This window comes from Salmo salar, chromosome 05 (genome assembly GCF_965601325.2).
Source record: "Salmo salar chromosome 05, fSalSal1, whole genome shotgun sequence".
Lineage (NCBI taxonomy): Eukaryota > Metazoa > Chordata > Actinopteri > Salmoniformes > Salmonidae > Salmo > Salmo salar.
The window spans coordinates 71,825,592-71,837,900 of NC_138295.1; the positions used below are offsets into that span (position 1 = coordinate 71,825,592).

General features: G+C 41.0%; 1 protein-coding gene across 3 annotated transcripts in view; it reads right to left on the reverse strand.

Moving 5' to 3' along the window:
* The window catches only part of LOC106605564 (cell adhesion molecule CEACAM6), a 59,286-nt gene that overhangs the window by 28,984 nt on the left and 17,993 nt on the right, over window positions 1-12,309 (reverse strand). Inside the window, exons 2-7 of one of the 3 annotated variants that reach the window (XM_082975496.1) lie at window positions 10,459-10,548; window positions 9,861-10,184; window positions 8,825-9,109; window positions 8,108-8,374; window positions 982-1,025; window positions 326-369 (exon numbers count right to left, since the gene is read on the reverse strand). In XM_082975496.1, the coding sequence (XP_082831622.1) occupies window positions 1,021-1,025; window positions 8,108-8,374; window positions 8,825-9,109; window positions 9,861-10,184; window positions 10,459-10,528 (951 nt within the window). In that variant the 5' untranslated portion in view covers window positions 10,529-10,548 and the 3' untranslated portion in view covers window positions 326-369; window positions 982-1,020. Of the gene's footprint in view, window positions 1-325; window positions 370-981; window positions 1,026-8,107; window positions 8,375-8,824; window positions 9,110-9,860; window positions 10,185-10,458; window positions 10,549-12,309 lie in introns of those variants that run through there. The other 2 variants (XR_014392392.1, XR_014392391.1) reach the window with 2 other exon arrangements.

Below are 12,309 nucleotides of genomic sequence, written 5' to 3' on the forward strand. Positions count from 1 at the left end.
TACACTGTGACAAGTCTATCTGTGATTATTATTATTGCATTATTCTCTTCAGTCTTTTTACTATTGTGATCAGGATCTCTGATAGCCAGACAAGCTATGATACAATACAAGTAGACCATTGTGCAGCTCTTTTACCTCAAGATGGCCGAATCAAAGTAATAAAAGCAGGCCAGTCATTTATCTATGCACTTACAGTATGACAATATTGTTAAAAATGGATGTACTATACATTGGTATTACATATTAGCCTACATCCATATCAGATAAACAAATGTACTATGGAAGCTATGAAAACAGAAAAACATGAAAGTTAAATGCATAGTACCTGGTTTCCTCCTGGTCCCCCTCCATTAGCAGAGCTTTTACCTGCTGAGATGACACACAAACAGCAGTTAGAGATGGGGCTGTAGTTTACAGTATATAGGCTTCACAATCCTGAAGCACTGATCAACTTCGAGTGTCTATACTCACACCATTGAAAGCATTGCCTTAGATTACAGGCATGATGCTATAAGAGGTTTTAACAGTAGGTTATCGTTAGTTAATATGTTGTGTGTCTGTGTAGAAGATTATGGTAAACAGGAGCAGAGAGATTGTTTGCCCACGTAGACAGAATAAATTAGGTATTTAGAGAGCTGGGAACTACCCACTGGGCATAGACGTCAATTCAACATCTATTCCACGTTAGTTCAACGTCATTTCATTGAAATGATGTGGAAACAACATTGATTCAACCAGTGTGTGCCCAGTGGGTAGAGATATGGAGCTCATTTGACTATTAGAGAGTGTAAGGACCGACGCTGGAGATGAGAAGCAGGTACGGGGAGTTTTTAATATGGAACAGACAGGTAACAAAACAGGAACAATGTCAGCACACGGGTAAACAAAGACATATGACAATTAATGCTGCAGCAGGGAATAGAGCGTGAAACCAGACATAGAGGAGGTAATGACAGAGGTGACCGGACCGCCAGCACTCACCGATGCTTCTTTAGATGGCTGCATCATTCTGTAAGGACCCTACGCTGGACAAGAGAAGCAGGTACGAGGAGTTGACATTTAATACGGAACAGACAGGTAACAAAACAGGAACATCGTCAGCACACAGGTAAACAAGGACATATGACAATTAATGCTGCAGCAGGAAATAGAGCGGGGATCCAGACAGATATAGGGCAGGAAATGATAGAGGTGGTTGAGTCCAGGTGAGTCCAATAATCGCTGATTGCGCGTGATGGGGAAAGGCAGGAGTGCGTACTGATGGTGGCAGGAGTGCGTAATGCTGGCGAGCCTAAAGCCATGACATCATTTTCAGGAATTTTCCAAGCTGTTTAAAGGCACAATCAACTTAGTGTATGTAAACTTCTGACCCACTGGAATTGTGATAAAGTGAATAATAAGTGAAATAATCTGTCTAAACAATTGTTTGAAAAATGACTTGTGTCATGCACAAAGTAGATGTCCTAACCGACTTGCCAAAACTATAGTTTGTTAACAAGAAATTTGTGGAGTGGTTGAAAAACTAGTTTTAATGACTCCAATGTAAGTGTATGTAAACTTCCAACTTCAACTGTATACACCGGGAATAATAAGCGACACCTGGAGGGGGTTGGAGACAATCACAAGGACAGGTGAAACAGATCAGGGTGTGATAGGTGTAAACTTTCTATAGACACTGTATATGTTCATCCTTCTCAGTATATGGACACTATTCAGGCCATTGAATAGTTACAAAGGGACGATCATGTTGGGTGGTTTGCTTTTTCCTCACTGCATGACAGAGCATTTACCAGCTACAATATACAATGCTCCTATGGAAATTGTCCTCACAACCGCAGCAACCAACACTGCATGGAATAACCCATATACAGTATTCAGTACAGAATCAGCTAATAATCCAATGCCGTCTGCTTTGTCTTGCGTGCCAGTCATAGGCCTTTCTTCTCATGTGTCGTAGACAGGGTTGGGGAGTAACGGATTACATGTAATTGGCTAATCCGTTACATGTAAGGGATTACAAAAAACGGTAACAGTAATCCTTTACGTTACCAGCTAAAATACAGTAATCACATTACAGATACTTTTGAAGAACTAGATGATTACTTCGAGGATTACTTTTAACCTCTATGGGCTAGGCGGGACGAATTCGTCCCACCTACGTAACAGCCACTTGAAGCCTGTGGCGCGATTTTCAAAACCTTAAAAATCCTATTACTTCAATTTCTCAAACATATGACTATTTTACAGCTATTTAAAGACAAGACTCTCGTTAATCTAACCACACTGTCCGATTTCAAAAAGGCTTTACAACGAAAGCAAAACATTAGATTATGTCAGCAGAGTACCAAGCCAGAAATAATCAGACACCCATTTTTCAAGCTAGCATATAATGTCACATAAACCCAGAAGACAGCTAAATGCAGTACTAACCTTTCATGATCTTCATCAGATGACAACCCTAGGACATTATGTTATACAATACATGCATGTTTTGTTCAATCAAGTTCATATTTATATCAAAAACCAGCTTTTTACATTAGCATGTGACGTTCAGAACTAGCATACCCCCCGCAAACTTCCGGAGGAATTCGCTAACATTTTACTAAATTACTCACGATAAACGTTCACAAAAAGCATAACAATTATTTTAAGAATTATAGATACAGACCTCCTCAATGCACTCGATATGTCCGATTTTAAAATAGCTTTTTGGTGAAAGCACATTTTGCAATATTCTAAGTACATAGCCCAGGCATCACGGGCTAGCTATTTAGACACCCGGCAAGTTTAGCACTCAGCATAATCATATTTACTATTATAAAAGTTTGATTACCTTTTGTTGTCTTCGTCAGAATGCACTCCCAGGACTGCTACTTCAATAACAAATGTTGGTTTGGTCCAAAATAATCCATCATTATATCCGAATAGCGGCGTTTTGTTCGTGCGTCCCAGACACTATCTGAAATGGTAAATCAGGGTCGCGCGCATGGCGCAATTCGTGACAAAAAAAATCTCAATATTCCATTACCGTACTTCGAGGCATGTCAACCGCTGTTTAAAATCCATTTTTATGCAATTTTTCTCGTAAAAAAGTGATAATATTCCGACCGGGAATGTCCATTTAGCTAAACTGAGGAAAGTAAACAAAGCTTTCGGTCAACGCGGGCACGCGCCTGAGTCTCACAGTACTGTAACCAGCCACTACCCAAACGCGCTACTTTGTTTCAGCCAGAGCCTGCAAAGCCACGATTCAGCTTTTTGCCGCCTTCTGAGACCCTATGGCAGCCGTAGGAAGTGTCACGGGACAGCTAAGATCCTCACTCTTCAATAAACAGAGACAAGAAGAACGACACCTTGTCAGACAGGCCACTTCCTGCCTGAAACCTTGTCAGGTTTTTGCCTGCCAAATGAGTTCTGTTATACTCACAGACACCATTCAAACAGTTTTAGAAACTTTAGGGTGTTTTCTATCCATATGTAATAAGTATATGCATATTTTAGTTACTGGGTAGGAGTGGTAACCAGATTAAATCGGGTACGTTTTTTATCCAGCCGTGTCAATACTGCCCCCTGTCCTAAACAGGTTAAATTCAGAAAGGATGTTTGCAAAAAAACATCTTTGACACTTTTCTCAATGACATTCAAATCAGCATTGAAAAAAGGCACAAGTTTAAGGTTGTTCCACCTGACCGAGTCTGACCACAAGTCAGAGACCACTATGATGACACACCAAATATGTTTGGTGGATCGCGGGAAAAGAGCAGGATTAGGCTTTTGTAGGCTACAGTCCAAGCTCTCTCTTCCAATGGTGCGACTCCTGAAGGCATCCAAAGATTATCCAACTTGAATAAACACTTGGAGGTAAGGATGACAGCACTGGTGTAGTCTACGGCGATATGGATATCACTTATTATTGATATTTACATAGCGCATTGATGTGAATCACTCTGCTGCGCTCTCATTTAGCTATTTGTGCCTTACGGATTGTGTTTGTTGCTGTTCACAAATCTAAGTGTGTATTTGAACCCAATAATGATTGAATTCAAGAAGTAAGCTGCCTATCATTCATTGTTTTTGAAACCAGTGGACAGCCAGTGAAAAATGCGCTCTTGCAACAGCTGCATAGTGCACATGCCAGCCTATGGAATAAAAGTGGGGCTTTTTTTGCTCAATCTAAATCATGCTGCTAAAACTTTTTTTCCATAGGCCTAATGGACACAGGCTGAAACTTGCACACTTTTGATAGACTTAAAGGAGCAATCTGTATTGCTACATCCATTTTTGGAATTATAAAATATATATATTAATGTAAAGGTATCATTCAATCATATTATTGTATGTAGTAGAAAGCGATGTGTTAGAAGAAGCCTACATAACCGACCCATAAAGTAAAATGTAACATCCATATATAGCCAGCTATGTAAACTTTAACATTGATTTATCCTGCAATAGATATTGTTCAATTGGTAACGTGCATTTTTGTATTTTTCTAATGCCTCTTAAGGGGAAAGTAATCTAAAAGTAACTAAACATAACAGATAACATTACTGAGTTTGGGTAATCCAAAAGGGTGGCGGTCTATGTATATTTGTAAACAACACCTGGTGCACGAAATCTAAGGAAGTCTCAAGGTTTTGCTCGCCTGAGGTAGACTATCTCATGATAAGCTGTAGACCACAATATTTACCAAGAGAGTTTTCATCTATATTCTTCGTAGCTGTCTATTTACCACCACAAACCGATGCTGGCACTAAGACTGCATTCAATAAGCTGTATATGGCCATAAGCAAACAGGAAGATGCTCATCCAGAGGCAGCGCTCCTAGTGGCCGGGGATTTTAATACAGGGAAACTTAAATACCTCATTTCTACCGGCATGTTAAATGTGCAACCAGAGGTAAAAAAACTCTAGAACACCTTTACACCACACACAGAGACGCGTACAAATCTTTCACTCGCCCGCCATTCGGAAAATCTGACCATAATTCCATCCTCCTGATTCCTGCATATAAGCAAAAACTAAAGCAGGAAGCACCAGTGACTCAGTCGATAAAAAAGTGGTCAGATGAAGCAGATGCTAAGCTACAGGACTGTTTTGCTAGCACAGACTGGAATATGTTTCGTTATTCTTCCAATGGCATTGAGGAGTACACCACATCAGTCACTGGCTTCATCAATAAGTGCTTCGATGACGTTGTCCCCACAGTGACTGTACGTATATACCCCAACCAGAAGCCATGGATTACAGGCAACATCCGCACCTAGCTAAAGAGTAGAGCTGCTGGTTTCAAGGAGCGGGACCCTCGGAATCTTATAAGAAATCCTGCTTTGCCCTTTGACTAACCATCAAACAAGCAAAGCATCAATACAGGACTAAGATTGAATCGTACCCCACCGGCTCCGACGCTCGTCGGATGTGTCTGGGCTTGCAAACTATTACAGACTACAAAGAGAATCCCAGCTGCGAGCTGCCCAGTGACACGAGCCAACCAGATGAGCTAAATTACTTCTATGCTCACTTCGAGGCAAGTAACACTGAAACATGCATGAGAACATCAGCTGTTCCGGATGACTGTTTGATCACGCTCTCTGTAGCAAGAGTAAGACCTTTAAACAGGTCAACATTCACAAGGCCGCAGGGCCAGACGGATTACCAGGACATGTACTCCGAGCATGCGCTGGCCAACTGTCCCTGACTGAGTCTGTAATACCAACATGTCTCAAGCAGACCACCATAGTCCCTGTGCCCAAGAACACAAAGTTAACCTGCCTAAATGACTACCAACCCATAGCACTCACGTCCGTAGCCATGAAGTGTTTTAAAAGGCTGGTCATGGCTCACATCAACACCATTATCCCAGAAACCCTAGACTCACTACAATTTGCAGACCGGCCCAACAGATCCACAGATGAAGCAATCTCTATTGCACTCCACACTGCCCTTTCCCACCTGGACAAAACAAACGCTTATGTGAGAATTCTATTCATTGACTACAGCTCAACGTTCAACACCATAGTCCCCTCAAAGCTCATCACAAAGCTAAGGACCCTGGGACTAAACATCTCCCTCTGCAACTGGATCCTGGACTTCCTAATGGGCCGCCCCAGGTAGTAAGGGTAGGTAACAACACATCCGCCACGCTGATCATCAATATGGGGGCCCCTCAGGGGTGCATGCTCAGTCCCTTCCTGTACTCCATTTTACATTTACATTTTAGTCATTTAGCAGACGCTCTTATCCAGAGCGACTTACAGTAGTGAATGCATACATTTCACACATTTTTTTTTTCATACTGGTCCCCCGTGGGAATCGAACCCACAACCCTGGCGTTGCAAACACCATGCTCTACCAACTGAGCCACACGGGACCTCATGCCTGCATGGCCAGGCACGACTCCAACACCATCATCAAGTTTGCAGATGACACAACAGTGGTAGGCCTGATCTCCAACAACGACAAGACAGCCTATAGGGAGGAGGTCAGAAACCTGGCCTTACGGTGCCAGGACAACTACCTCTCCCTCAACGTGACCAAGACAAAGGAGATGATTGTGGACTACAGGAAAAGGAGGACCGAGCACGCCCCCATTCTCATCGATGGGGCTGTAGTAGAGCAGGTTGGGAGCTTCAAGTTCCTTGGTGTCGACATCACCAACAAACTATCATGGTCCAAACACACCAAGACAGTCGAGAAGAGGGCACGACAAAGACTATTCCCTCAACAAGAGCCTGAAAATATTTGGCATTGATCCTCAAATCCTCAAATCCGCATACGGCCCAGTACATCACTGGGCCCAAGCTTCCTGACATCCAGGACCTCTATGCCAGGCGGTGTCAGAGGAAGGCCTTAAAAATTGTTAAAGACTCCAGCCACCCTAGTAATAGATTGCTATCTCTGCTACCGTACGGCAGGCAGTACCTGAGCGCCAAGTCTAGGTCCAAAAGACTTCTTAACAGCTTTTACCCCGTTGGGTTCTGATAGCTTGACTTATGAAATCATGAAATATACTTATTCCTTTCACTGAGGGAGAGAGGGTAATTAATAAAGTTTACATTATGTCAGGATATGTTATTGTTAGCCGTCAGGGATCCTATGGGAGGAGGAAAGACACAGTCTGGTATGAGTCAACATGACAGCCGTGAGTTGGGGAGGAGTAAGCACTTTGGGGCAGAGATCAGGTCAGATGAAGGGAGTAATAACAGATATCACTAAGGTTCTGTCTAGCAACAGAGATGCATTGGCTGTTCAGATGTGTGGGAGGAGACTCAGCAGAGGAGAAAGGGTTAAATATCAGTGATTGTGTGAATGTCTTTTGACTGTTCAGCTGATCGATCCTTTGGGGTGAATAATCTTGGTTTAACCTTTCATAGTGTCCGTCGAGTTCTTACTCTGATATTTAGAACCTAACAACCCCAAGCCATAAGACTCCTGAACAGCTAATCAAATGGCTACCCAGACTATTTGCATTGCCACCCCCTCCCTTTACGCTGCTGCTACTCTCTGTTTATTATCTCTGAATAGTCACTTTAACTCTACATCCATGTACATATTACCTCAATTACCTCAACTACCTGGTGCCCCTGCACAATGAGTCTGTAACAGTACCCCCTGTATATAGCCTCGCTATTGGTATTTTACTGCTGCTCTTATATTGATACTTTTATTTTTTTATTTTTTACTTATCTATTTTTTACTTAACCCTTATTTTTTCTTAAAACTGCATTGTTGGTTAAGGACTTGTAAGTAAGCATTTCACTGTAAGGTCTAAACCTGTTGTATTCGGCGCATGTGACAAATACAATATGATTTGATTTAGTGACATTACTGATTACAATTTTGGACAGGTAACTAGTAACTGTAACAGATTACATTTAGAAAGTAATCTACCCAACCCTGGTAGTAGACACTGTCTCTGTTGAAAGGGACTATCTTCTCTGGTTCACACAAGGCTACCCATCCAAATGTTTGTACAAAATGGAAGGAAAAGGAAAGGTGTGTACTCAAGGACCTTGAAAAGGACTTGAGCACAAACAGTTCAACCATGACACCCTCAGAACCAGTTACTCTCTCTGGTGATGATTATCTCAATTTCCTCTCTGCCACTTACCCAGCACAGTGATTTCAGAGGGCTCAGATGTCTGGTACCTCAGGGTTCTGGTATTATGGGCCCAGCAGCTGTAGCTACCGCTCTGATTGATCTGAATGTTCCCCAACCGGAGTTCTGGTCCCTTATTGGACAGCAGTGTTCCATTCAGAGCCCACTGAAACTGGGCAGGAGGACTGGACTCAGCTGAGCAGGACAAATTCAGGTTTGATCCTGTTTCATAATGTACATCTGATGGGATCACCTTCATTGCTGTGTTTTCTGGACCATCTGCAATGAATGATCCATGTTTAACACCAGCATTAATGAAGGTAATTCAACCAAAAGTTATGTACAGTTGTGCTCTAGAGTATCATGTTGAAATGACCCACCCAACAAATGTCAACACAAAATGCATATATCTTGTTTAGGTATCCCAACAGCAGCAATCAGACACACACAACATACAGTAGGTGGGCCTGATTAGCTGTAAATGAAAGCCTCAGAAAGATTTGCTTTGCCAAAGCATGATGAATTAGTGCCATAATACCAGAATATAGTGATTTATTAATATGACAGTATCTTCTTATGTCTTAACAGATTAAGTTTACAGTAGCAGACAGTCACTGCAGGAAGCACTATGAAGATGACCATATGTGAAAGGTAAACTAATGTTACATGAATGACTTTGTCCACATGCAGTGAACTAAGAAGAGTTAGACATGCATGTTAGAGACTCACAGCTGATAGTGAGGGTTAGATTCTGTCGGTTGATGTCACTGCTGACGGGGTTGGACACACTACAGCTGAACGGTCCTTTGTCATATCGGGTCACACTGACTATGGTGAGGGTGCTGTTCCCATCACCAAACTGAACTCCATCACTGACTGTGACCACAAAGCTTCCATTCAGCCAGTGATAAGATAAGGGGGGGGAGCCAGAGGAGGAGCAGGACAGACTGACAGAGCTGTTGAACTCCACTAAGTCTGTGTTGGTGGGAGTTATCACCACACTGGAGACTGACTCTGTGGGTTAAAAATACAATAACAACTTTCTCTTTCCTTGGTAGACTATTTCATCCAAAGCCATACAATATTCAAGGCCTGGCTTCAGTATCACACATTTTCATCAACACGGCAGGATGGAGCACTTAAAAATAATTTTCATTCAGAAGAGCTCAACAGTTGTATTAAAAACAAATAGATTTGGAATTACATCACAAGGTGACCATATTCACTGAGAGGTACTGAATGTGTCTCCACAAAAATGTAGACAATGCATTGAACACACCTTTACTTCGTTAATGATGTTGAGAAAAATGTACATGTTGTGCACTAGGCAGATAACAGATTTGACCTTGTTCAACACCATCATACACTAGTAATATACAATGTATAATAATAACGGAATTGGGAATGGGAAGAGATGGACAGAAGTAATGGTTCACACTGAATGAAATCATTGGATTTGAGAAACACCTACTCATGCAAAAGTAATGACAAACCGTAACTTAATCCACCTACAGAAAATAACTTGAAAATCAACAAGATATGTCTGAGATTTAGACAGAGGAAATGTGTTCTTTACTTCAAACCCATTGACTAAAATACAGTGTGTCAGTGTTATGGTATAGTAGCATGCTATATATCAATGGCTTTGAAATGTTTCTGAAGTCCAGCCTTACAGTAAAGTATTTAGACTGATGATGTCAAACCTAAAGCTAGAAAATGGAGGGGAAACTATTGACTGATAAAGGTAGAATACAAAACATCTTACCATACACTTCCAGTTTGGTGTTTTCTTCCACTGATACTGCTTCAGGTGTTAAAATGGTCACTGTGTATTGTCCACTGTCAGTCAGATCAAGATTCATGAGCTCCAGGGATCCTGACGATCTGTCCAGATTGATCCTGTCTCTGTATCCATCTTCAGGTATTAAAGTGTCAGAACTTCTGATATAGTTTAATATAATAGTTGTACCATTAACTTTCCATTCTAATGTTATAAATGGCTGGGCTGATGCTCTGTTAAATGTCACACTCCCTCCTATCACCCCAACCAGGGACCTGTCTGGTAACACACCTGCTCCATAACAAAACCCTGGGGAGGCAAGAACAGGTTTGAGTTACAATGTGTGAGTTACATTCAAATATTTTAATTGAGAGCCATAAAGAACATGAAAAGCATAAGTTTGATGAATGGGCTGAAATGGGCCATTTTTCTTCACACCAAGTTATGTTCTAAACAGGCTGATCGAGCTGAATTTAACGTAATTTAATTTCCATTCCACTACATAGGCCACACAGCCAACAACGACAACCCAAATTTAGAATTTCACAAGGCAGAATAAGTCATTCAAATGATTCCCTCTTACCTCTAACAGCCAGTAAATAAAGATAACAAATATGGGGAGAATCCATTCGAAGCATCCATCTGTAGGACATCCTGCATGTGCAGCAGCAGCCTGTGTGTGAGCAGAATTTAGTTAAATTTGAACACACCCTGTTGTAGAGTTCGAAGTCCTCCCACTTTCGAAATGGTAAAACCATTGACTGATATTACCTATTAGATTCACAGAAAACTTGATGAAATATCGCAAGGTAGTTAAAGTATTAGTATTGGTCAAATAGAATCAGAAATTGCCTGGTGATGGATAAAGAAGCCTTACAAAACAATTTTATTTGAAAAAATATAGGTAACACTTTACATTACAGTAAGGATCCTTAAAACACTGTAACAACTCATGTATTTGCAGTGTAACAAGTATTGAATATACTCATAATTACAATGATTTACAATTTCCAGCAGTGAACTTAACCCTAATCCCTAACCATAACCTATTGGCCTAACCATAACCTAAGCCTTACCCTAAATAGACTACAATGTAAGTACAGCGTATAATTATAGGAACAATTTCACCATTATGAGGGCACTGTAATGTAAAATGTATTTGTGTAACCATTTCCCCCAAAATATAGAGTAGATAGCTATTTATACAGAGAAAAATGACACAGTCAACAGTAATGTGGAATACAATTAGAGGAGGATCTGTCAAGAGGCACTGGCTGCTGGCAATAAAAAATACATGAAGCAATACTGACTCCTAATGGTGGAGGTGTAATATGTTAGTCTAGTTTAGTACCACTCCCCTGCGTTCATAATGTGGACAGTGAAGCTAAAACTTTTCATTTGGGTCTATACTCCAGCATTTTGGATTTGAGATCAAATGTTTTATATGAGGCGACTGTACAGAATGTTACCTTTTTATTTATGGGGATTTTCATACATCTGTTTTACCATTTAGAAATGAATGCACTTTATGCATCTAGCCCCCCCCATTTGAAGGTGTCAGTATTTGGACATATTCACTTATAGTATATTGCTTTAAGTCAAATGTTTAGTATTAAGTCTCATATTCCTAGCACGCAATGACTATATCAAGCTTGTGACTTTAGAAACTTGTTGGACGCATTTGCAGTTTGTTTTGGTTGTGTTTTGGATTATGTTGTGCCCAATAGAAATGAATGGTAAATAATGTATTCTGTCATTTTGGAGACACTTTTATTGTAAATGAATAGAATAGGTTTCTGAGCACTTCTATATTAACCTGTTATGACTAGGGGGCAGTATTTTCACGGCTGGATAAAAAACGTACCCGATTTAATCTGGTTACTACTCCTGCCCAGTAACTAGAATATGCATATAATTATTGGCTTTGGATAGAAAACACTCCAAAGTTTCTAAAACTGTTTGAATGGTGTCTGTGAGTATAACAGAACTCAAATGGCAGGTCAAAACCTGAGAGATTCCTTTACAGGAAGTGGCCTGTCTGACCATTTCTTGAACTTCTTTGCCATCTCTATCTTTTACAAAGGATCTCTGCTCTAACGTGACACTTCCTAAGTCTTCCATGGGCGCTCAGAGCCCGGGAAAAAACAGAATGTCGTCATCCCAGCCCCAGGCTGAAACACATTATCGCCTTTCTCAAGTGGCCGATCAAGGGACTGTGGGCTTAGGCGCGTGCCCTGGCCGCCCCCGTCTTTGTGATTTTTCCTCTGTTTGCCGAAAAGGAGATTCCCGGTCGGAATATTATCGCTTTTTTACGAGAAAAATTGCATAAAAATTGATTTTAAACAGCGGTTGACATGCTTCGAAGTACGGTAATGGAATATTTCGATTTTTTTTGTCACGAATTACGCCATGCGCACGACCCTGATTTACCATT